The sequence below is a fragment of the Haemaphysalis longicornis genome, unplaced genomic scaffold (assembly GCF_048455015.1).
Source record: "Haemaphysalis longicornis isolate Haplotype H1 unplaced genomic scaffold, Haemaphysalis longicornis Haplotype H1 scaffold_9, whole genome shotgun sequence".
NCBI lineage: Eukaryota > Metazoa > Arthropoda > Arachnida > Ixodida > Ixodidae > Haemaphysalis > Haemaphysalis longicornis.
Genome location: NW_027526460.1, coordinates 163,595,479 through 163,621,074, shown reverse-complemented (window position 1 = coordinate 163,621,074; position 25,596 = coordinate 163,595,479). Strand labels below are relative to the sequence as shown.

At 48.2% G+C, this 25,596-nt stretch overlaps 1 protein-coding gene across 1 annotated transcript in view; it reads left to right on the top strand.

The window, feature by feature from the left end:
- Positions 1-4,079: 4,079 nt before the first annotated feature.
- The window catches only part of LOC144151612 (uncharacterized), a 58,488-nt gene continuing 36,971 nt past the window's right edge, over positions 4,080-25,596 (top strand). The window contains exons 1-3 of the mRNA XM_077682725.1: positions 4,080-4,329; positions 7,228-7,396; positions 17,116-17,391. Coding sequence (XP_077538851.1) covers positions 4,097-4,329; positions 7,228-7,396; positions 17,116-17,391 — 678 coding nt within the window. The 5' untranslated portion in view covers positions 4,080-4,096. The remainder of the gene's footprint in view (positions 4,330-7,227; positions 7,397-17,115; positions 17,392-25,596) is intronic.

The following is a 25,596-nucleotide window of genomic DNA, read 5'->3' as shown; positions in this document are numbered from 1 at the left end:
TACCGGGAAATTAACACCATAGAAGACCATCTGATACTACAATCTGCACTAAACTCTGTTTATTACTGGTGTAATGACTGGCACATGTCCCTCAATGTAGAAAAATGCGCTCATTTATCAATAACAAGAAGGAAGAACAGGTACGAACACAGTTACAACATAAATAATAGTCCTATAACCCGGGTGCACCAGCACAAATACTTGGGAGTGATATTTACGCAAACCTTCAGATGGGATGCCCACATAAATCATATGGCATCGGCTGCACTAGGAAGGCTGTTTTCCCTCAGAAGACGCCTTCGATCAGGACCGCCAGAAACGAAGAAATTAGCCTACAACGCCTTTGTGAGATCTTTACTCGAATACTCTAACATTACCTGGTTCCTGCATGCTAAAGTACACATAAATAAATTAGAGCGAATACAACGAAAAGCGGTTAGGTACATTTACAATCGGTATGACACAAATGCCTAACCAACGGAACTAGTGAGGAACGCCGGTATGCAAACCCTACAAAATCGTTCAAAACTAGCGCGTTTAAAATTCTTACATCAACTCTTTCATAAAAATCCTAACCTTGATACTTCAAAGTATCTCACTACCAATGTAGCGAGGCCCACGCGGCATAATCAGACTTTAAAATTTAAATTATACAATTATCGCTCTGATTGCCTTAAATATTCCTTCTTCCCACTAGCAGTAAGATAGTGGAACAGTATGCATTCATCGATTACGAGTAGCGTATCTATAGAACGATTCCTAACTCTAACTGCAAACCACCTCCACGAAGCAAATTAACCAAAACGACGCCGAGAATTTCATTAAATGAGTCTACACGGTTTTCCTTGTCTCTCTGGGTCACTTATGATTTTCACTGTTACTGAGTAGCTCTTGAGTAATATGTTTGGCTTGGTTTCATAAAATGTTTGGTTTCGCTCGTCCTTCAATCGCTGCGGTAAAATATTCGCTCCAAATTCTGTCTGTGTTTCATCCTGCATTGAATTTGACTATGTTTTGTTGCTTTGTTTTTCCATGAACATGTGACGTTTGATGCATGAGATTTCAGATTTCATATATAATATGCAACCTTCGCTTGTCATGTAGAAAACCTGTCTCACATGTCCATACTGTTCTCGTCCTGTATGAACGAAAACCATGCTTGAAATTTGTGTATTTGCAACGATGTATTGCCCCTCCTGCAAAAATCCCAAATGGGATTGGCAGTATGATAAAATAAATAATAAAATAAATAAAACAACACATGGGTCAATGCAGGGAGACATGGAATGGGCCACCTTTGAAGCGAGAGAAGCGCCGAGCAAAATATGATTCGAAGAACGGCTTAGAAATATTGATGACCAGAGATAGGCGGCCAGAGTGTTACGGTATATTTACATGAAGAGCGCGGGCACACAGTTCAGGAAAAGAACGAGAAGGCTCAGGACAAAGTATGTGAAACCTGGAAGCACAGGGGAAACGACCAAGGCAATAAAAAAACGAAGTGAAAAAATCAGAGAGAGCGTCCTGGAAAAAGCGGATTGATGCAAAGAGGCCTCAGATATGTACAGAATCGTGAGGCGGCAGATCACGAGGGAAATGTTCTTTCATAATAAAAGGAGTGCATTACTCTTTGAACCCAGCGGGTCGCTTGTGGACAAAACCGCTTATCCGCGAGCAGGTACAGGAATTTCAGTAAAGCTTGATGTCGGGCTAGTTGGTGTAACATGCTTTTGAAGGTAAGTTGCGCTTGCTGTGAACAGAGAGACGGGCACGGAAAAAACGTAGGCTTTTGCAAGAAGACGGCGCACTGACAACTGATTTATTCAGAACAATACAAAACATTTAGAATAACAGAGAATGCAACAACAAATTCCAGATAGATGGGAAGTTGAGTCAGACGGGTGAAACGTGCAGTCGTTAAAAAGATGATTCTAAAAACTGAAGCCCACGCTGGGTGAACGTAATCGAAGGGGTGCTCACGCATTCGCCCTCACATCCTGATATCATTGAAAATGCTTCGTATATATCACGACGGGACATTTTGTCTTTAGAGCGGAACAAAATGGTGGTTTTGTCAAACGCGACCTCACACTTGCACCTCGCATGTTGTTTATTTATTTATTTATGAAATACTGCAGGCCATAAAAATGGCCCAATCAGGAGTGGGAGGTGGTACAACGATAATGATATGACCAATTACACAGTCGTACAGGTGTAGAGAAAAAAACGAAAAAAAAAACGGAAAAAACAGACAGGTATACAAAATATTCACAAGTAACATTAATCACACTTCAAAGTAATTTTCCAAAGATTTTAGTACATTTCCAGACTCAAAATAATGGTGCGGCAGTTCGTTCCAGTCTGTTATTGTGCGAGGAAAAAAAGAGTACTTGAAGTTGCTAGTGCGTGCAAAGATAGGTGTGAATTTGTAAGAATGGTATCCTCTAGTAGGACGTGAAGATAACGGAGTGAGGACGGGCGAAAGTTCCACGATGCTGTTTTTCCTGGATAGTTGAAAAAGAAATTTAAGTCTCGCTAGTTTCCTTCGGGATTCTAAAGTTGGAATTATGTTATTAATTATTAGTTCTGTCGGGGAGTCAGTCTGGCGGAAGCGATTGTAGATAAACCGAACAGCTAATCTTTGGACTCCATCAAGATTGTTAATATCTTTTTTAGTGTGCGGATCCCAGACTTCAGAGATTTCCCACTGTGCTGGCCTGTTGGCAGGCAGGTACAGGAAGAACTGTGGGCCGGCTGCAGCAGGGAGCCAGAAACCATGCGACATATTGTTAAGAAGTGCAAAAGTATCCGTCGAGTCCTCAGTGAGGGCGCCATCCAGCTTCCGAAAGCCTTTGGCTTTAAGGTTAACGAAACTGTGAATTGGACAGCAGCAGAGGTTAGTAAAAGGTTAGAAGGTTGGTCGGAAAAGAGCAGAGAACAATCTGGGAAGACCTGCGAACATAGAAGTCAGGCTAGCACAAAAATGTCGTGACGGTTTTACTTATTATTTTTTGGCGAGGTGACTGTAGAGTGGCGTTAAGGCTTATGTCGCTGTGCAACGCCACCCCGTTAGGAAGGGGAAAGCGCCAAGCATCATCATTAGCATCATCATAGGGATTATAAAGGTTCCCTCCGTTTTCTCGCAATTCTCAAACTTACTAAACTAACTATAGTTTTAATTGGCATAAATGGGAATAACTAAGCTCAGATGCCGAATTGTTTCGGTGTCTGCGCTTGTGTTGCGCGGTGGTGTGGCCTCGAGCTAGCACATTAGAATGTCTAGGTTCCGCTGTCTCACCCTTCGAAAGACGCTTTCTTTCTGCCGACGCACGGCCGGGCTACAGCAGCGGTGTCCTCCGCTCTAACCCGGCGGTGGCCGACGGTGCTGCGTTTGGGACTCCGCCCCGCGAATTTCAGGTAACGGCTGGCAGAATCTCTGGTTTCGCTCTTTGTAGCCACGTGTATGAATTCAAGTGACATCGCATGGGCAATTGTTGTGGGTGTCGTTTGAAGCTTTGCTTTCCAGCCACTTTCACAGCGTAGATTGGAACCAATTTTTTCGCAAATTTCTTTTGGATAGGTTCATTCGCAAATTTACCCAGAGGTATTACGGCAATTTGAAAGTGTGCAGCACGGCGAGTGTTAAGCGCTGCTGCTACTTAACAACTTAGGTCGCTCAGTTAAGTGCGATTCTATTTCCCCATTTAGAATATGTGAACTAGAAACCTGACTCCAATTCACGTGCGTAGAATTGTGCACTAACGAAGTCATTTTCCTGGGTGCATGACTGCTACTCGGGCATAAAAAAGGCGCTACTATTGTCCGCAATTGCTCAGCGCGGAAAGCTTTAGTCCCGTAGTGATACCCGATGTATAACGGACACAAACTGGCGCGATACTTGTTTTAGAAAATTGTAAGCTGAGAATTACGTGTCTTATCTGAGAGTTGTGGATATTGCAAGAACAGCACTGTTCTTTACTTCATTCACTTTCCCGACCTGTTTCTGTTCGCCGTGATAACAGCTTTCGTAGAAAGCGAACACTGCTCCCTCGGTTCGCCTACTCGGCAAACAACGCACTGTTTTGTGACGGAGCGCATGAGAGCGTGTTGGGTTCCGTTCGCGCAGAACCGGCTCAGTGTTAGCGACGCGACTGGCTTCACTTGCATCGCGGGCTTCGACACGCTGGAAGGGGAGGCGTTCGTCGAGCCGGCCATAAGCGACCCTCGGAATACGATAGCGGCCCTCGTGTACACGTCCGGCACTACGGGCTTGCCCAGGGGGGTTGAGATCACGCACTACTCGTTCGTCGCCAACCTGTTCCAGAACCGGTGAGTGTTAGTAATAACAATAAAAAGTAATAAAACACGCAATAGGCATATCTTTCAGCCGTGAAGCAACCACGTCGCCCAAGTAATACAGCAGCTAAACATATAATTAAGATACAACTTTTCTGGTGCATAACCAATTGCTCAAACGTATACCCTACACCGTGAATGGGTTGTCTTCAGTAGGAGCCCAATCTTCAGAAAACTGAAGTCAGTAAATACTCCTTAAAGTTTCCGTGCCTTGAAGGCGAACCGGTATAGCAAAAAAAAAAAAAGATAAAGCCGTTCCACTCAACGTGAAAGCTGTCGTAAATGCAGAGCAGTGATTCGCCATAACGGCCTGTGGCACCGTTATCCGCTTACTGCTACTACCCATCACGCTCTTCGCCTCCCTGTCTCACTTCTCTCTTGATGAATTGAACAGAGGTTTGTCCAAAGCAGTTCAAATTTCCCGCCTTCGCAGTGCTCGCGCGCCCCCTGCCTGGAACGAACAGCGCGAGCTGTTCTCGCACGTGCCGGCACCTTACTGCGCAGTCCACAACGCGTTGTTTTTGGCCGTCCCATCTCCCCGCGAGGGGGACTCGAGTAAATGCGTCGCATAGGGGGTGGGTGTATTGCGTTAACGTTTAGTGTTTGGGGAGTTGGTGGTAGTGAATGCGTTGTATCAGCAGCTTCTTGACGTAGTTTGAATGAGTCAAGGATATAAGGGGCGTTGGTAGCCTCCCATTCTGTGTCGGCTTTGTGGCGCAATGGGTAGAGCACCATGTACATTGCGTTCCGCCCGCAGGGTCGAGGGATAGAAACCAGGCGCCGGATAGTATATTTTTTTATATAGTGTAGGGAGAGGGCTGCGGACAACGACGGTGCGGACTACGACTACGGACGTCAACGCGGGTGACATCGTGAGTTACTGAAATGCTCTGCATTAAAAAAAAAAGGCGTTCCACTCAATGTGAAAGCTGTCGGAAGTACAGAGCAGTGATTCGCCATAATGGGCTGTAGCGCCGTTATCCGCTCACTGATACCACTCAATGCAATTCAAATTTCCCGCCTTCGTATTGCTCGCGCACCCCTTGCCTGAAACTGCGCCAGCGGGATTTCTGTTCTTTTAAAGACGATATATTCTTTCTTGGGCTACTTAAACCCAGAAAATTTGGTCTGTCTGTATGTCTGTCTGTCTGTCCGTCTGTCTGTCTGTGACTCGATTCAGCCACTCTGCCAAAGCAGAACAATGCCTGCGCAATAGTCTTATATAGTAGTCACAGCTAAATCTACCCGTCTATGTCCGGTGTAATGTTCATACTTGTCAACATTGTTGAAGAAGAATAAGACATTACGCAAATATGAGACAACAAATCAATACAGAAGTGATATTTGCAGTGTTCCTTTATAAAAAATAAAACATGCTTGACTTTTGCGAAATTAAATACTTCATCAACTGCAGAAAAAGAATTCACTCCGCCGTCGCCTGCCGTCGCCCGCGCCACTATAGCTTCTGGCGCCATTTTAACAAATCAACCGGCAACAGTTACGCAAGGTTCCACTAGATAGCTTGCAACGCACGTGGAGTAGGGAAACGTGGTTCTATAAACGTTGAATTAGGGCTCCTCGATTAACGCTCGCCTTCGCCGTACGATAGCGTTCGCATCGAGACACCCGATTTGGAGCAGTGGAACGCGGGAAATTTAAAATGATGTAAGCAAACCTTTGGCGTCTTTACCTTGGGAGGAGCGCGCCGCAAGAACAACAACATGAGAGGTGAGCGGGAAAGCGAAGGGAGGCATTTACTTCGCAAAAGCCTATAAAGAGTATCGTCTTTTTGTGCTTGCTTTTCCTCCCGCACGTGCCGGCGTTGCACTGCCACTTTTTCCCGCCTAATATCGTAAAAACCAACCCAACGAGCGTTTCCAACTAAATGAAAGTGGGCGGTGTCGGTTAATTACGTATATTTTGCATCAAATGTAACTGCAGTTTTGAACAGCATGTTGCTGGGCTAGTTGGTGCATCATTTCGTGTGCGAAAAAACTTCGCGTAAAATATAAGACCATAAGGAAGGGACAGGACTGCGCCCACCCTATCCCTTCCTTATTGTGTTGTCTTTTACGCGCAGTTTCTTCACACTTGAAACCTGCAGTTTTGTTTGGGCTAAACAACGGAGAGATGTATGACGAGTGCCAGCAGTTCACGAGTTTCGAACGCTTATGACTATATAAACCGCTTGGCTTTCGAGGCCTCTGTGGGACGCCGCGACGACAGCCGCTACGACGGAACGCGATGGGGCTACACTTGGGTCGAGCGAGCGAGCTACGACCACAATGGCAGCACCTAAGGTGCTCTGCACTTAAAAAAAATTTCCGCGCTCGAGTGAGTAATCCAGAATAAAAAAAAAATTTGGCCCATCTCCCGGCGAGGGGTACTCGAGTAAATGCGTCGCATAGGGGGTGGGTGTATTGCGTTAACGTTTAGTGTTTGGGGAGTTGGTGGTAGTGAATGCGTTGTATCAGCAGCTTCTTGACGTAGTTTGAATGAGTCAAGGCGCGTTGATAGCCTCCCATTCTGTGTCGGCTTTGTGGCGCAGTGGGTAGAGCACCATGTACATTGCGTTCCGCCCGCAGGGTCGAGGGATCGAAACCAGGCGCCGGGTAGTATTTTTTTTATATAGTGTAGGGGGAGGGGTGCGGACTACGACTACGGACGTGAACGCGGGTGACATCGTGAGTTACTGAAATGCTCTGCATTTAAAATGAGCCCGAGATAAAAAAAAAATCGGCTTCTGCGGGGGTGTGTCCCACTGTATGTGAGGCGGGTTTTTTTTTGCTTCGGACGTCCCCCGGGGTGCGAACCATGCGTTAACCGGTGCGCTGCAAAGAGTGCGGGAGTGCATGCCGTTCCTCTGGGCAGAGCGGTGCTGATGCCGGACGAGGCGGACGTGTACCTGGCCTGGAGCCCCCTGACCCACGTGTCCGGCTTCCTGTTCACCATGCTGCTGGCGTGCAACGGCTTCACGTGCGTCATCACCGCGCCCCACCTCACCACCCAGAAGTTCCTGGATATCTGCGACAAGCACAAGGTTTGCACACTCCCCGAGCAGTGGGAGGATCCGATGTATCTATGTTTTCAGGGGGTGATGCAGGGGATGATGACCAGTTTATAGAACCACTGTATACCAAGGGGATAGGGTGCCAGGGGAAGGGTCGTGCTTTGTCGTGTAGGGAAGATTTGTTGAGCAATGCACGGTGACGCATGAGTTTGCAGCCTTCGAAGGCTTCGTGCGGAGTCTGGTGAAGGTGAGCCTATTTGCGGCCACCAAGGCGCTAGTGGGGGAGGAAATAAGGGCCGCCCGGTCGGGGACAGCCTGGCGTCTATAGTGTAGTTCACTGTAGTGGCAGGCAGCGGCGTGTCCCGCCTCGTTTCTCGGCAGGGCAGTGGGGCCGGTTTCCCAAATGTGGGGGATGGCGGGCACGTGAGGGTGACCTTGAGGGATACTCAAATTGCTGTGGGCGCAATGCGGCCCTGGAGGTACGTGAGGCTGGCTTCTTGTGTGTCACTTAGTGCAGTGAGTCCGCGGGCTGTTTTCTCAGCTAGCGCAGCGGCCGCTTCGTTTTTCGGTGCTGTCAGATCAGTGTTGTACACGCTCCTCTAAAACAGGAACGAAAGCTCGTTCGTCGTTCCTTCCCAATTTTGAAAAGAGTTCCCGTTACAAGTTTCTTCATTTCGAAAGGAACGCGTTCCAGTTTCACTTGGAACATTGGAACGTGTCGTTATAATAACGTTACATTTAATTTTTAAAGACGGTAGTCTTCCTTTGGCTCCTCAAACGCAGAAATTTTGGTCTGTCTGTCTGTGGCTCAATTCAGCCATCCGGCCAAAGTGAAACACAGTCTGCGCAATAGTCTTATATACTCGCCGTGAAATCTTAACGTCTAAGTCCGGTGTAATCATACTTGTCAACATTGTTTAATAAGAACAAGGCATTACGCGAATATAAGACAAAAAATTAATACGTAAGGGATATTTGCAGTGTTTTTTTATAAAAAATTCACAGATGCTTGATTTTTGCGAAATGAAACACTGGCAGAAAAAAAAAATCCCTCCGCCTTCGCCTGCTGTCGCCCGCGCCACTTTAGCTTCTCAGTTTCAGTTTCAGTTTATTCTCGTTTTGAAAATACAGTGTGTAAAAATACATATACAGAAAGGGGTCCCAGAGTTATAAACTGTAATGGGACCCCTTTTTATTTATTGTACACAACTAAGCATTTAGTAGCAGTCATGAACACGAATAATATGCATAAACGGACAGCTACAGTAATAAGAACTAACCACGACATGGAAAGAAACTGTATAATACATACCAGAAAATGAAGTACAAGTACACAAAACCTTGGAAAGGAATACATTAGTAAGCAACTACATCAGCGTAAATTGTCAGAGAAAAGAAATGTCCTGAGAGCACGCCTGAACGATGACAAGGATGATGCAGATTTAACATTATAAGGCAAGTTGTTCCAAGCTTTTGTAGCAGCAAAGCCGACTGTATTTTTCCCATAGTTAGTGCGCACTGAAGGCAGTAACAAGTTATTTAACTCTGCAAACCTAGTTTTATTGGGGTTAGAGAGGGTATGGCGGTCAATTATGTGAAGAATACTGGGATCATGAACCAGGCGGTAGGCAATGAGGCATAGATTGTGGCTTATAAGCTCTGTGATTGAGTACAGATTAAGTTCGCGCAAAAGAGGTGCGACATGTGCGCTGTAAGTGCTGTGTGTAAGTATTCGAATAGCTTGTTTTTGAACGTGCTGTAATGGAGAGATATGGCAGTTGTATGTTAATCCCCAAGATACTATGCAGTAATTAATATGGCTATGTATAAAAGCGTAGTACAGCGTGAGGAGTGTTGAAATAGGAAAGTACTGCCTTGATTTAATTAGCACCCTAATTCCAAATGCCGTTTTTTTTCTGAGGGAATTAATATGAACATTGAATTTCAAGAACGGGTCAAGTTTAATACCGAGAAAAGAACACTGTTCTGTTGAGAATATTGCATTGGAATTAATGCGCAAAGGTGGAATATTGCTTCGTTCTTTGTGACGCGAGCTAAAAACCATGAATTTAGTTTTGCTTGGATTTATCAGTAGATGGTTTTTGCGGCACCACGTGTTAATACTGGTGAGGTCACGATTAAGATTTTGTGTTATATCGTCTATGCACGTATGCGACGAATATATGGTGGTGTCATCCGCATATAAAATACAATCAGATGCTGGCGTAAGGCAATTAGGAAGATCATTGATATAAAGCAAAAATAGAAGTGGGCCAAGAATGGAACCCTGGGGAACACCTACGTTTATTGTTTTAGTAGTAGAAGATACGCCAGATATAATGACTGTTTGTTGGCGATTTAATAAATAATTGCGTAATAACTTTAGGGGAGGGCCATTAATACCATAAGATTCGAGTTTCTGAAAAAGAATGTTATGATTAATTGAGTCAAAAGCTTTCGTAAAGTCAATAAAAACAACACCAACAAATTTACCCCTATCAATTTCATTTTTGATCTTGTCAGTTAGTGCAACCAACGCAAGATTAGTGGAATAACCGCTGCGGAAGCCAAACTGCCTTGGAGTTAGTAGGTTGAACTTGCAGATATAGTTTGAAAGACGTTGTTCTATCAATTTTTCAAGCACTTTGCTAAAAAATGGAAGAATAGAAATGGGCCGATAATTTCCTACGGATGTTTTCTCACCCTTTTTGAAGATTGGGGTCACTCTAGTTTTCTTCATTTCGAGTGGAAAAACAGCCGTTTTAAAAACCAAGTTAACAATGTGAGCGAAAACGCCAGATACAATATCAGAAATTGCTTTGATGTGTTGGGCATGAATGTTATCAAGGCCGGGACTACAACATTTAAGATTAGTAATGACTGATCGAACTTCCACCGAGGTGGTAGGAAAGAGATAAAACGAGTGCAAAGAATGCTCCAGGCTATCGTCAGGTCTAATTAAGTTCACAACTGGAGGAGCAAAAAACGCGTCACTAAAGGCATTAGCAATGTCACTGGGGCTACTTAACAAAGTTCCATTTTGTAATATTTCTGAAATTGAATTGTCAGCAGTGTTTCTGATCAAAAACGAGTTAATTATGCGCCATTGTTTGCCAGTATTATTACCTGCTTCATTTATTTCTTTTTCATAGTATGTACGCCTTGCGCGTTTTAGTAGCGTATTGAGTAAGTTGCAGTATTTCTTGTAGCGTAGCTTGAGTTTGCCGTTAAAAGGTTTCTTTTTAGTTTTCCGGTATAGGTTATCTTTCTTCCTTAGGCTAACTAGTAGGCCCGGCGTAAGCCACGGAGTTTGTGGGGAGGAGTACTTACGTCTGCAGATTACATCATGAGTTGAGGAAGAAATGCAGTTCGCAATGATTTCACAAAAATCACTCTAAGACGTCTGCGCATCCGAGGAAGAAGTAATTCTAGTCCAATCGCACTGATTGGTTAATTCTATGAATTGTGCCTTATTAAAAACAGTCTTCGTAAACTGTTTACGATGCGACTTCCTTGGAGGTGGAAAACGCAATGCTACTGGATAATGATCGGTTATGTTGGCGCGTATGACGAAAGCTTCCGGAGGAGAAAGTAGGTTGGATAGTGCATGATCGATTAACGTACCGTGACCAAGGTTATTACATCGAGTTGGCAAGTTAATTAGGGACTCAAATCCAAACCCCTGATAAGAGTTCATGTAATCCAGAACAAATGAGTGGCTGTCATCTAGCAGATTTATGTTAATGTCCCCCATAATTATAACATTTTTTTGTTCTTGTGCGACAGTTTGAAGCAGAGAAGTAAGAGCGGAGCAGAAGTCGGAGACAGATGAACTTGGTGAACGGTAAATACTTCCAAATACAATGTTTTTATCGTTAGATCCAAAGACGGAGCCGTCAATTTCAACCCATACCGATTCGCAATCAGCGACATTAACTTGAAGGTCAGAGCGACGTTTGTAGCTGATTCCTGATAAAATAAATATTGCGGAGCCCCCATGGCCAGAAGCCCGATGAAAATATTCACATGAATATGAAGGAAAGCTGTACAGATCTTTGTCCGATTCAGTTAACCACGTTTCCGAGATGCAGAAAACAGAAAAAGGATGCCGGATCGAAGAAAAGAGCAAAATAAATTCGTTGTAATGCCTACGAATACTGCGAGCATTGAAGTGGACGACAGAAGAATGAGGAGCGGAAAATAAGGACGAAAGTTCACTAACGTCTACGTAGGACAGCTTGAAGTCGGTGTACAAGTTTAAGAAGAGTGGAATATTGCAAGGTCACCCTCAGCCCGGATACGAAAGACCCGACTGTCAGACGAATAGCGGGCCTTTATGACGCAGTCCTCAGTCCAAAGGTACTGCCACTTTTTTTCCCTTTTTAGTGCGAGAGCTTTGGCAAAAAGCTTCTTGTTCTCTTGTGTTAAATGGTCATTAACATAAACAGGGGTAGTTGCAGTTCCATGAAAGCCAATGTCTCTCGTCTGCAGACGTGCTTTACGTGCCTTGGAAATGAACTCTGCTTTTGTTGTGCGACAGCGGAACCGGACGATCAAGTTCTTTGAGCTGGACGACGATGGAACTCGATGAACAACGTCTAGGTCATCTTTAGAAACCGAGCAGTTGATTTTGTTTCCAATTGATTGGACAATCGCAATGCAATCCTCTCCCTGAGTACATGGAACGCCTCGAATCTCTACGTTGTTCTTACGAGAGTATTGTTCAAGATCGGCTACTTTCTGTTCTAGCATGGCGTTATGTGCTAACAGGGACCTATTGGTGTCTTTGAGCTCCTTTTTTTCGGCGGTTAGCTGCTCAACTGACGCATTCATGAACATAAGACTCTCACGAAACTCGTCCATTTCTTTCCGCATGTTCTCAATGATGTGGCCGGGATTATCAGCTAACTTAGATTGCACACTGTCTGCAATCTTCTCAACCATTTCTGTAAGCTTGCTTTCAAATCTGTTTTCCAAGTTTTCAAGTCGCTTGGACAATTCAGCACATGTTGGCGCCATATTGACAATGGAGCAAAAAACAGGATGAAGCAAAGTAGCAGCAGCAGCAGCAGTCACAGAAAAGTAACAGAAGTATGTACGTAGTACAGAAGGCAAAGGTGCACACCTGTGGGTGAGAGGTGGGTGATCGGCGACGAAGCTTCTCGCGCCGCGACCGCTGCTGCTCTGTGCGGAATCGGCGATGTGGTGATCTTCTTATCAAGGGCGGGCTGGGATGCTGCGCAGTAGGTCCTGTCCGTGGCTTTGGCGCAGCAGGTCAGTAGATCCTCAGCGCACGCGCAGGGCTCTCGCACGTGCAGTACAGGAGATACGGCAGCCAGCACCCAGCATCAAGGAAATCTGTGGGTGAGAGGTGGGTGATCGGCGACGAAGCTTCCCGCGCCGCGACCGCTGCTGCTCTGTGCGGAATCGGCGATGTGGTGATCTTCTTATAGTCAAGGGCGGGCTGGGATGCTGCGCAGTAGGTCCTGTCCGTGGCTTTGGCGCAGCAGGTCAGTAGATCCTCAGCGCACGCGCAGGGCTCTCGCACGTGCAGTACAGGAGATACGGCAGCCAGCACCCAGCATCAAGGAAATCTGTGGGTGAGAGGTGGGTGATCGGCGACGAAGCTTCCCGCGCCGCGACCGCTACTGCTCTGGCGGCATTTTAAGAAATTAAGCGGCAACAGTTACGAAAGGTTCACTAGACAGGTTTCACGGTCTTCTTGGAACCCACGTGAGGTAGAACAACGTGGTTCTATAAACGTTGAAGTAGGACGCCTCGATTCACGAGCGTCTCCGCGGTACGGCAGCGTTGGCATCGAGGCATCCGTCCTGGAGGAGTGGAACGCGGTGAATTTAAATCGACTTGAGCGTGCTTACCTTGAAAGGAGCGCGAAGGAAGAGGAACAGCATGAGAGGGTAGCGGGAAAGCAAAGGGAGGTGTTTAATTTGCCAATGTCGACAAAGACTATCGTCTTTTGTTGACATTTGCAACGAAAGGGGCAGATGCACGGCCAATTTTTTCAATTAAAATTTGGTGTCGGATTCCTGAGGTGAAATAACGTGAGAAATTTAACACACACGTCCAACTGCGTAAATTTTAGGAATATGAACACCGCTGGGAACAGTTTCTCTGGAGATTAAAAGAATGCAAAAAAACGCTCCTAGCCTGTTTTTTTTTTCAGCAACCGCCGGAAAAACTCTAGACATGTCTAACTGTGATTTTGGTGCTCGTCTATTCAGGTGCAACACAAATGACACTTCCCACTTCGGTATTACAAATGCGCAGTAAGGTCACAGCACTTCAGATATGCGAGTAAAACGTTACTCACGTGCAGGAACGTTATTAAATGTCTTGCATTAGAAACCGAGTGCAAAAAGAACTTTATTGAATGCTGATTCAATATTAGAGTTCATTTAAAATACCTTACGGGCCCCTTTGCAAGGAATGAAGTAGGGGGTTACAAAAGTGAAGCCTTGCGGATTACACAGCGAAAATTTGCAAGTAACAAGACACAGCCGGACTAGTAATGACTACCAGGTTCGCAATCCAAGTTTAGGTCGGAAGGCGGTAACGAAAAAAGCCAACAGCGTAGTCACTCACGAAATCTACGCGCAAGAATAACAAAATATGCCCAACAGAATCAGGGTGGTAGTAAAGGTTTAGTTCGCTGTTTCTTGCTTCGATGCGCCGATGTTGTGGCGTGTAGAAATCTTCCGATGGTCTGCGTTGGTGCCTGATGGTTGCGGCACTGATGACATGACGGTGAGAGTTGTTGAGGGTTTTTGAACTGTATATTTAAGCGAGAGACATATACAGCATATTTACAGACTGAAGTAGACAGAGTAAGAAATAAAGTGGGTTTCTAGGTCAGCTAAGACTTTGTGCCCACGGCACCCCCGTCAGCGACGGGCCCTGACCTAAGACTACCCAAGTGGTGATATCCTCCCTAGCCTCACCTGGCTAGCCCGACAATACGCCGGCCGTGCATAGCACATTAAAACCTTGAGGATTCGACCCCGAGACCTCGTGTCTCGTGGTTTTAATGGGTCACTTAGTCTCCACCCCCGATACACGGGCCAATCAGCATCCCCTGGCGATCTGATTGGTTGCGTTACCACACCCGGGTTTACATTGCGGTGGGCGACGCCCCGTAATTTTGAGACATTGGTCACCCTCTCTCACCAACCAAAAAGGAAAATATCAAAAGCGAATGAAACAGCTACAACAAACATTCGGAAACTCGCGGAAGCACGTGCGAGCACCAGGGACAAGCTTCTACGAACGTGGTCTGCATCGACTGTTCCCACGATTCTCGTCCAAAACCGGACAGCCACTCCACGCCAGCTGAAACCCATAACCATCAGTCTTAACGCTCCAGCGCGTCCCCAAGATTCTCGGCCGTTGACAGGCGATGCCCCATTAATTGGGCCGTGGGCCAGAAACAGCGCGCAGGGACAACAGGACACGGCGGCCGGCTCAGGCGTCGCCTCTGCCGCGCCAATCCCGGGCCGCTACGCGCACACCCTCGCACGCCTTCACTCCGCGCGCGCATGGGCCAACAAAGAGAGCACTTTCCCCTTAATCGACCGCCTTCCCGCTCCAGTTGACAGTTCCAAGCATCCCCGTCTCCGGAGGCGCAGCGGACCGAATAGTTTTACAACTTGCTAAACGAAAACGGGGTGGGCCCGGAGCCAGCTACTGCCAAGCTCCCTGAGTGCCCTTCAAGCCGCCGTACCGCCAATGTTTTCCCACGGCTACACCACGCACTCCGGCCAAAACAACGCGACGACGCGGCTGCGGCCCCAGACAATGTGCCCTCACGCGAGCGGCGTGACCAAGAGGCCGCTTGCTCATAACAAGCTGGCTGCCATAAAGTAATTCATTCCCACTTCCCGGAAGCTCGCCGCTCCCTCTGCGTTCGACAAATTCCGCATCGCTGGCGCATGGATCCCTTACAGTGGTAGACAAAGAAACAACCAGATAGCCATATATGTGGACGCGATGCACGAATCAGTTGCGGTGGTTAAAAATACGCATAAGAGAAAAGCACAGGAAATAACACGGAGCCCAATCACTTGCGTAAAAAAACATTTACACTACAAAAAATATAGTCTGACACAAAGTGCAACACCATAAAGTGAAAGAAACAACACAAATAAATAAAAATTAATGACGAAAGAAAACATGTGCCATGGTACAAAAATGACTGATTCTTTGGTTCTTCAAGAAGAAAAAAGTTAAGAACACATTAAAGCTACAGGATATGGCAGAAGAGAAAAAAATGTAGAATGAATGACAAAATGTGAAAACAACTAGTGGGAAAAAAATGCCCGAATGCATAGTTTCAAGTTAGTAGAGTCCCTTGTTTGAACTCAGCAAGAGCTGCGTCTCGGAGTCGGACAGACAAACGCGTTTTTTTTGTCAATACTTCTTTGGCAATGTTGACGAGCCGTTCCACGGAAGCGCTTCAGGGTACTGACGTGTTGTACTTGAAGAAAAGTTGGTTCAGGCCCTCGAAGTTCTTCATTTGCGACAGTGGGCAGTCAACTGGTACCAGCAGGTGCCGTCATAGCTCATCCTGTGCCTCGGCGGGAAGAAGAAATCCTCGGGCGCGGACGAGGTGGCAAAATCTGCGCTGGATGGCTCGGTGACCGCAGCCAGCTCTGTCTTTATGTCGTTGGTCGCCTTGTCTCAAACCGAACTGTCTGGGATCCATGATAGCTTAAACCTTGGGATTCAGCAACTGGCAACAACGATCTCGCGCTTTACTTTGAGGGGTCCAAACCTGCAATCCCGAACAATTTCCGGTGACCCGGTGGCACTGCAATTCCGGTGACCCTTCGAATGACCTAACAGCGAGAGCCACTACCTCGACAACAACGCACCCGCGGCTCTTGCGCACTATAATGCGTTAATTACCCTTGGTAATATACGGTGGTTTCACAAGGTACTTGCAGCGCCGCTCGGACTTGAAGCCTTTCCCCGGCAGGGAACAATTATGTCGGCCACACGCGCATCGTGGCCTCCGCAGACAAACGATGAAAGGTGGAAAGAATTCTCGCGGCTGCGCTATTCGCCCGTCCAACGCCGCGTAAGGTCAGCCGGCATGAAAGCAAGCACAAGCTGGGGCCCGCTGCGTGGTTATTATTTTGTCCTTCGAGGAAGCACGTTCCGCTGAAGGGCGGAGAATTGGCGAGCTTGTAGAAAGAGAAACACAGTTGCGACTTGTGGATTTTTGTACTCGAGCCTTGGCATCAAAAACTGCCAAATCGTAGCGATGTAACGTTTGCAGAAGGAATTCCGTTCCTGCCGTTCCTTCAAAAACCTAACGAGGTATGCCGTACAGTTCCACCAACCCATAATGAAACGGTGGTGTTTCTCCGTTCCACCAAAAAGAACTAGTTCAAGGAAGACCGTTCCTTAGAATGCAGTTCCGTACAACACTGTGTCAGACTGGCGAAAGGGCCTGTCTTCCCCATCGCTTCACTACAGTTGGGTGCCTTGTTGCATGAGCCGGCCGGAACCAAAAAAACGTGTTACTGGCGATGTTTAAAAAATATGCGAATTTTAACGCCCCCCGTTAACGCCCCCCTCATTTCAACGCCTCCCGCTATTTAAAACGCCCCGCATTTTAACACACGACTCTTGACCGCTGGCCCAGCAAGTCGCTCCATTTTCAGTGTTACGCGAGGTGAGCGATGTTTGGCTTCGGCTGTTGTTGAGATGCCCAGTGCGGGTGCGCGCAGGTGTCGTGGGTGCTGTGCTTCCCGACGCGGATGCAGCACCTGATGCGCAACATGACGCTCATGGGCTTCCGTCTGCCCTCGGTGCGCACTCTCGTGGTGGGCGGCAGCGCGGTGCCCGACGACGTGATCCGCATGGCCCGGGCCGTGTTTCCCGGCCTCCGCTCCATGTGCAACCTGTACGCCCTGAACGAAGCCTGCGGCTGCCTCACCGCCGCCAAGCAGTCCGACATCGGCAGCATCGACCTCGGCGTCCCCACTCCGAACGTTCAGCTCAAGGTGCGCGCCTTCTTCCCTTACTGGCCAGTGTTTGGGCGGGCAGTAGGTGCGCTCTGATCCCGGTTTGGCAGCAAAGCTCTACCCCCCGATGGTTTCCTCCCCGTGGGCAAAAAACGCCATGGTGCAAGGCCTAAGACGCCGAGCGCATCCGTCAAGCTAATTAGGAATGCAACATAGAGCCCAAAATTTGTTTACGGGAACCAATCGAAACCACAGTAGGGATTAGGCGCGTGTGAACAATAGGACCCCCCCCCTCCCTCCTTTCCCACCATTTGTTCCTGGTAAAGATGTTTGCAAATTAACTTTGAAGGTTAGGCAGTATCCAGAATTTGCCGCATCTTTGGGCACACTTGTGCTGCTGAAATGCTGTTACACGCGTTATCTTTGGCTCGCATTCTGAACGACGTCAGTCGCGCGCAGCAGCAGAGCAGGGAGGACGAGCTAAGCCCAGCAGAGTTCGCCGACTAAAACGCAAAAACAACAAAATGGCGGCGCCCATGAACCATCGCAGTGTAAACCAATGTCACGTAGTGCGGACTGACCAATGATCATGGCGTCGGCATGGAACAGTACGGGAAAAGACTGCCCACACTCGTGACTCTAGCCGAGCGCAAGCCACAGGCTCGCTGAGAACACAAGAAACATTTCATAGCTTCCTCCATCGTCATTTGTAGTGGTTTACAAACTTTGCTGGACATCCACTTTCGCATGGCGGGATGGCGACCAATTTTAAAGCAAAGCTTTCTACCTCACCAGCCAACGATTCCTTCATGGCGTACGGGACAAGAAACTCAGAAAGCGGGTGGGGAGGGGGAGGGCGGTATCCCCTCCCGGAGCACAGTGTAGATGGCGCGGCGATAGGGCGCTATTACCCAGCGTTCCCCGCGCGCAGCTGCGTCCTCGCACCGGCAGGCGCGTTAGAGGGACGGCTTCCTGAAGAAAAAACTCCCAAGCATTTCCCCGAGGGTGAACATGGTTAAGTGCGAATGCACGGGGTGATGCTATGAGGGGGAGTAAAGTTAAAATCCGTTGGCATTCGCCCGTGAGCGCGCGCGAGCCGACCCACGGAGGTCTGGCAGTTTATCGCTGCATATATAGGGCAATGGAGCGGAAAATGATAGGTGTAACATTAAGGGACAAGAAGAGAGCGGAGTGGGTCAGGGAGCAAACAGGTGTTAAAGACATATTAGTAGAAATTAAGAAGAAGAAATAGACTTGGGCAGGGCATGTAATGCGAAGGCAAGATAACCGCTGGTCATTAAGGGTAACAGAGTGGATCCCTAGAGAAGGCAAGCGCTGCAGGGGGCGGCAGAAAGTTAGATGGGCAGATGAGATCAAGAAGTTTGCGGGTATAAATTGGTCACAGGTGGCACAGGACCGAGGTAATTGGAGAATAATGGGAGAGGCCTTTGCCCTGCAGTGGGCGTAGAGAGGCTGGTGATGATGATGATGATGATGATATAGGGGGGTACGCCGCGCCGAGCGCGCCGAGCCAGGTGGCTGAGAGAGGAGGCGGGCGCAAGGGGAGAGGGACAGCGGCGCACGGCAGCTGCAGCCGAGCGAGGGGGAGAGGAGAGAGTGTGACGTCACGGTGGAGAGAGAGGCGCGCGGCAGCTGCTGGGGAGAGGAGGCGCGCTGTGACGTCATACCATGACGTCACGGCGCGAGGAGCGGTGCGGGGAGCGGCGCGCACCCGCGCAGCCACGGCGAGGAGGCGGAGCGAGCGCGGTCACGTGGTGAAGTGACGTCACCGCGCCGTTGCTACCGACGCTCCTCTCCGCTCCACGCCGTTGCTAGGGAGAGGAGGACTGCGGACGCCGCCGCCGCCGCCGCCGCCGCCGGCGGTGGAAGGTTTGGGGTCGCTTATAAAGTGCATTCGCACTTAAAAAAAAAGCTTAGGAGTGGCCCTGACGTCACACCCAGTGCAGCCGGAAACGCCATTTTTGTAAGTCGAATGGCGGACTCTTTTCCCCTCTCTCTCGGTGCACCTTCTCCGCCTCCTCCGTCCTGTATCGCCTCTCTTGTCGTCTGCATCTGCCAGCGCCGAGCCGGCGGAAATCAGCTGATAGGCAGGTAGAAGGCCGTTTTGCAGCGCGTGACCGTGAACCTAAACTCGTGGTTACACCGTTACACGGCCTTCAGTGTGGCCGCAGCAGCTTTGCGAAGCGGCTCGCTCTAACAATGCCGCAATGCTCGGTGCCAGGCTGCAAGTCGCGATCGGTACCCAAGGAATCGGGCGGCACTTTCCACCGGTGAGTGCATCATTCCGCTGACTAGTATTGCTGTGCATTGGCGTGCATTCATCCTTTGTTTACAATCGCTGCCGTTTATAGGTTCCCAAGCGATAAAGAACGCCGCAAACAGTGGGCGAACGCCGTGCGGCTACCGGAATGGAAAGTGCCCAAATTTGCGTTTGTCTGTTCGAAGCAACTTTCACTTGCGCGATTTTTCGTCACCGAGATTGATTCGGCTGCGCAGAGATGCGGTCCCTGTGGTCCTGTTTAGCGTTTGCTGCGGCCATGCACTCAAACTACGTACGAGAGACAAACTACGCTCGATCGAGTGACATATTAGCAAAATTATATATGCAAGTTCTTGGCAAATTGCGGATCAAGTGCATCATAATAAATATGTGTTCATTTTTGTCCACGCACGACAAAGTGCGTCTCGTAAACAAATTGTATGCATGCGTGCAGTCTTGAAATGCGAACACGAAAATATGAACCAAAACACGTTGGAACAGTATATGGAGGTGCAATGTTAATGGCGCGGTATCGGTATATTAAAAAAACCGCATTTTCCAGCCTTGTTAATTCAACATAGCCACGCGAAAATTTCACTAGCACGGAAATAAATGACGCTATTTGTGTGTTCTAGTTCGTATTTCCGGGTTCGCGTTTAACATTTGTGTATACACTCGAGTCCACTTATAACAATACCGGTTTTAACAATATATCGGATATAACAATGGACAGCCGCGGCACCGTCAGCTTTTCATTGTATTCTATGGCAAAATAAACCGCTTATAACAATGCTGTCATGATGCAATATCGGTTATAACAATTAAATGTGGGCACTGGAACCAACCCTGAACAAAACAAAAATTCCCGCGCCTTCCCGCGAGGGGAACACGAGTAAATGCAGAGCATTGGGGCCTCAGTACTGATTGAAGGCAGTGTTGCTTCCATCGCTTCTTCCGTGATGCTGGAGTAGCAGACACGAGTAAACGTGGGCACGAGCGTCAACCAAGGAAGGAAGGAGCAACGCAGTGACTGGAACACGAGCGACCGCTAGCCGCTATATTTGCAGCGCGCGCAGTAGAGGGAGAGCAGTACGGGGGGGAGAGCGCGCATGCGCAAGCAGCGCGCGCTCTTCCACGCCCCACCGCGCTGCTATCACGCACCTGTTACGCCGAGACCGCGACGGAGCGAACGGGCTGACTACGACGCATGCGCGCGCCAGCTGCTGTTGAGAGAGAGGAGGGAAGGAGAGGCGCACCTGCCGCGGACGCGAAACTGTTGACACCGTCCGACGCAGGAACAGGCGAGGCTAAGAAATGTTCTGCATTTAAAATGCAAAAACGCTGCGACAATGCCACCCCAACCCCGCCTATTACGCAAAAGGGCATGAGAGCATACGCGCGGCGGCCGGGCGATAGCGCACTTGGCTTCGCACGCGGCGAATGCGCGCCGAAGAGGCTCGCATGCCACCGCTGCTTTCGCCTGCCGCGGCGACGCGGAGGAGCGGGAGGAGCACCGGATGGGCGCCTCTACGGACAGTGGGGCAATCCATTCTGAGGGTGCGGCGCCTGTAGAAAAAGCACCGGGCCGCCTAAGCCGCCGCAGCAGCAGCGCTGTGTGCACTGTGCCGACCTCCCCTCATGTTCCCCTTATTAAATGCTCTTGTTTGTCACGTTTTCTTTGTTATTTTCGGCATAACCCGCTTATAACAGTAATCGGTTATAACAGTATTTTCATGGCACCTCAATATTGTTATAAGTGGACTCGACTGTATATGCAAGCACTGTGTAATTGTGCATGTAATTCCTAAAATTAATCAATTAATCAGTGTAATACCCCAGGGAAGTAGTTCATACGTGTGTAAATAATTTTAATCACGCAGATACAGACAGGATCGAGCATGCGTATCATACATATCATCGCACGCAGCCTGATTACTTCGACAGTTACGCACAGAGACGGCCGTGCGTGCACACTTGCCTTTATTGTTGTGATCATGTGCCTAGTTACAGTGCCTTCCATTTGTGCCGATGCATTGGGTGTTCAACAGTATTTGGCTTCTCTGCATGCTTGTGTTTGTGTAGTGTCAAATTGTAAAATGTGATGTCACTGGTGCTTTGCCCTATCTGGAATAGATTTAGCAGGTTGAATTTGTCTCCTTGGAAAGTTTCAATTTTTTCTTTTCTTTTTCTGTCTTAACATTTCCCTTGAACAATAAAAGGTATGTAGATATTGCTGCGTGTTTAAGCCAAAGTGTTTACATGATCAGGCTGCCATGCTGTTATTCTCTTCAAGGTTCTTGTCAGTAATAACCTGGAGTGTGTGTTGGTGATGAATGCGTGTTCACTGGCCAAGACATTGCTATTGTATAAAAACCTTAGTTTACTGAACAGTGTAGTACATAGTATAGTATACACTATTCGTAACCTTTGTCGGCATGCATGCTTGACAGAGTCCAGAGTGATATTTTCCCCGTGCAATGCAATATTTGCGTCTTCTGTATATTGCAGGCAATGTGGGACTGCGCATGCGCCTCTGCCAGTTTATCAACTCTAATCATTCCGCAAGAAACACATTTTGTTTCAGTATAATAGGTCCATGTAAGGGCCCGTATTTATCAAGATGCTGTATTCGTCCAAGAAAGACCTCCACATCTTTTACTACTCCCATGTGGTATTGAAGGCTGTCTTGGGAGAATCTGTCTGACAATTTGAACAATTCACAAGGGCCTTTGCTGTTCCAGCAATAGGGCATATGTAAGTAAGGTAAAATGTGTACTACATTACTGCACAGCAGGCACATTTAGTGGTTTCAGAAATATTTTAAATGCGGAGCATTTCTTAGGCTCACGATGTCACTCGTCGATGTTGTCGGCGCCGTCCACACGCTCACTGCGCATGCATGTCGCGTCAGGCGCAGGTGCGCGTCTCTCCCCTGTACCCTCCTCGCTCTCGACAACAGGTGCGGCGGTGCGGGAGGAGCGCGTGTACCCCGTGCGCTCCGTCGCTCTTAACAACAGCTGCGGCGGTGCGGGGGGAGCTCGCCTGTGCGCGCATGCGTCGTAGCTACCCGTGCGCTGCGTCGCGCTCAGCAGTAACGGCGGCAGGGCGTGTACACGTGATAACGGCGTGGTGGGTGCGTGGAAAGTTCGCGCGCTTGTGTACGGAAGTGTGCGCATGCGCGTCTCTTCCCCGTACTCCTCTCCCTCGAATGCGGGTGGTGTGTATATAAGCGGCGGAGCGCGCATTCGGAATTCAGTCAAGGGCGCCTTTGCTTGGCTTTCGCTTGACTTGACGCTTTGCTTGACGGCACCAAGCAATAAAGACAGACTTTAACTTTACACTCCTTGCCTTCGCTTCTCCTTCATTCAATAAATAAGAATAATAAAGACGAAATAACAATTAAGCATTCCCAAACCATTCCCAATTACGCAACATTCACGCGATACTCCCACCACTCTGCGACGCATTTACTCGAGTTCCCCCGGGGGAAGATGCGGGCGGGTTTTTTTATTGACGTTTACACCATGCACATTCTAACAAAATAACTACGAAAATTTCATTGGCTGCGGGCTCTGTACATGTGCTGACACATAGCATGGGATGCAAATATAGTTTTGGGCTGCCCGGATGCTACTAATTGTTCTTTTTTCCCTCCTGTGGATAGGTGTTGTAGGGCAGGCGTGGTAACTCCGTCAGCCCCATGGCGAACGTGAATCTAGACTGACAATAACAAAAGGCGTTTGGGAATTTGCAATGGTCAAGGGAACAAGTTGTGAGGAGGGTTAATAGCTACTAAAAAGAAAAGTGTTTGAGGCAGGGGGCCGCGTTGTCTTCATCTATCACTGTACTCAGGGCACCTACGTCCAAGAGTAAATTCAAGTGCAGAGTTATATCAGAGTTCTTGTGGCTTGATTTAGAGCGTGCCATCTATCACTATATTTCTTGGAGTATATGTACTGTCGTTAGATAAATAATGACCGCACAAAATAGATGAGAGACGTGGGACGTGCTACAAGACACATTGATTTCTAATTTGAGGTCCGAGGCCTAAGCTGCAGTTTCACTGGCAATCCCAGAGATGACTAGTCAATAAACGGCCGTTCTATATATAGGTAAGCAGCACTTCATGCAGACTTCAAGCTAAAAAAAATTGTGGAATGTTTTCAGCGTTATTCGCATGCCTTCGATAGAATTTTTTGCGAAAATAAACGTCTTTTTCGCCAAGTTTCAACTTGTCTCAGTGTCAATAAATTCAAGGTGATATGAGTTGAAAACTTTCATACACTAACCTCGCAAGCGTTGAAATCTGAAGCGTTGAAAAGCGAAACCCAGAGAGCGAGACCACAAAAAGAGGACTAAGACGGAACGTTACTTTTGCCCAAATACGGGCGGAAAAGAGCAACGGCACAGATTCCAGATCCAGCACTCTTCCAGTCAACAGACGGACACGTACAGCTGTGAGCTGAAGTAAACGGACCACGGGAGCGGTGGCCAAAACTAATCGCTGCGCCTTCTGGTTGCGCGGCGCCTGCTGTCGAGATCGCGCACAGCGCAGGCGCGGCCTTGCAGTACAGAACACATGCCGCAGTCGCTCGCTTCTTCGCGACTGCTTCTTGCATCGATAAATCAGCGCCAGGGGAATCGCGCCCCGCAGTTAGAGGAACACTGCCGCACACCGCCCTATCATTGAAAACGATGCGACTCACCTGATATGCGGCAATGGTGCTACGGTGCCACACAGAACGTGCTGTGGCTGCGTTGGTCTCGTGGCCAAGGTTTTTTTGTTAGTGATAAAGTTTCTCAGATCTGTTGTCTTGTTGCTTGTTCGGTAGCATGTTTTTTTATAAACACCTTCGATTTTCCGCATGAGAGTGACAGAGTTGGGTCCCATAGCTATTTCTGTACACAACAATTGACGGTCTTTGTGGCCGCTCAGCGGCCTAGTATAGGCTTATTGGTTAGTCCTCCTCACTCTCTTCGGTGACGTCTCTTTTGGAGGCAGGACTTTTGTAATTAAACTTAAGTGTATGGCGTTTTGAAGGGAAGAAGGAAATAGGGCTGCCCGCAGGACTTGGGATTTGCACGATCTCTGATTTTTTATGCCAGTGGTACTCGGCCGGTAACGTGTGGAGGACTCCGTCTGGGCTGGCAAAAGTGGTGTGGGACCCCACGATTACATATGGTGATACGTGTCCTATTGTCGCCCAAGTAACCCTTGCAGCCAAAGTCGCTCATTCACATATCTCTATGCCCGCCTTTTGGGTGTGGCTTTTCGGCATAATTGAGACGTGCAAAAAGCCAAGTTAAAATTTGTGCTGTACGGAGAGGTTATTCTAACATGTCATGCGGCAAATCAACTTTTTTTATTTCGCGGCAGGGTTTGAAAAAAAAATCACGCCATATCCACGGAATGAATGATGATAAGTGGGGCGAAGCTCGAGAGGGAGAGATCATCGGTAACCGTAACTCTTCCGTGAAAGTTCGCCCATTACATCATTAAGAAAGACGTAAGACTGTATGCGTACATTGTACAAATCAACTTTTATTTTCGGAGTCAATGCTCCCAGGCCCAGACCTGGTGAAAGACCCCGCGCCATCGAGGACTACCCCGCACCTCTACCACAATTTGTCACGTAGGATGGGACACAACGGTAAAGAAAGAACTTTTATTTAGGGCGAACTTGTGCCCGAACAAGACGAGAGGAAACGAGCAAAGGTCCTTGCGTCTCGTTCGATCTCCGAGAACGACTGCCTGCGTTCGTGGCGTGATCTCTTGCGTGATCTCCCACTCGCAGTGCACGTGCGCTCACGCCTCCGTTGGCGAACACAGACAAGCTCGCTCTCCCGGTGCCGAGTTTGCGCTGCCGTTTGCAGCCGGTTCTTGCGCGTGCAACGCGGCCCACTTTGCGACATCTCCGAAAGCATGCGGCGGTCACGTACCACGAGACACAAGGGATGTACAT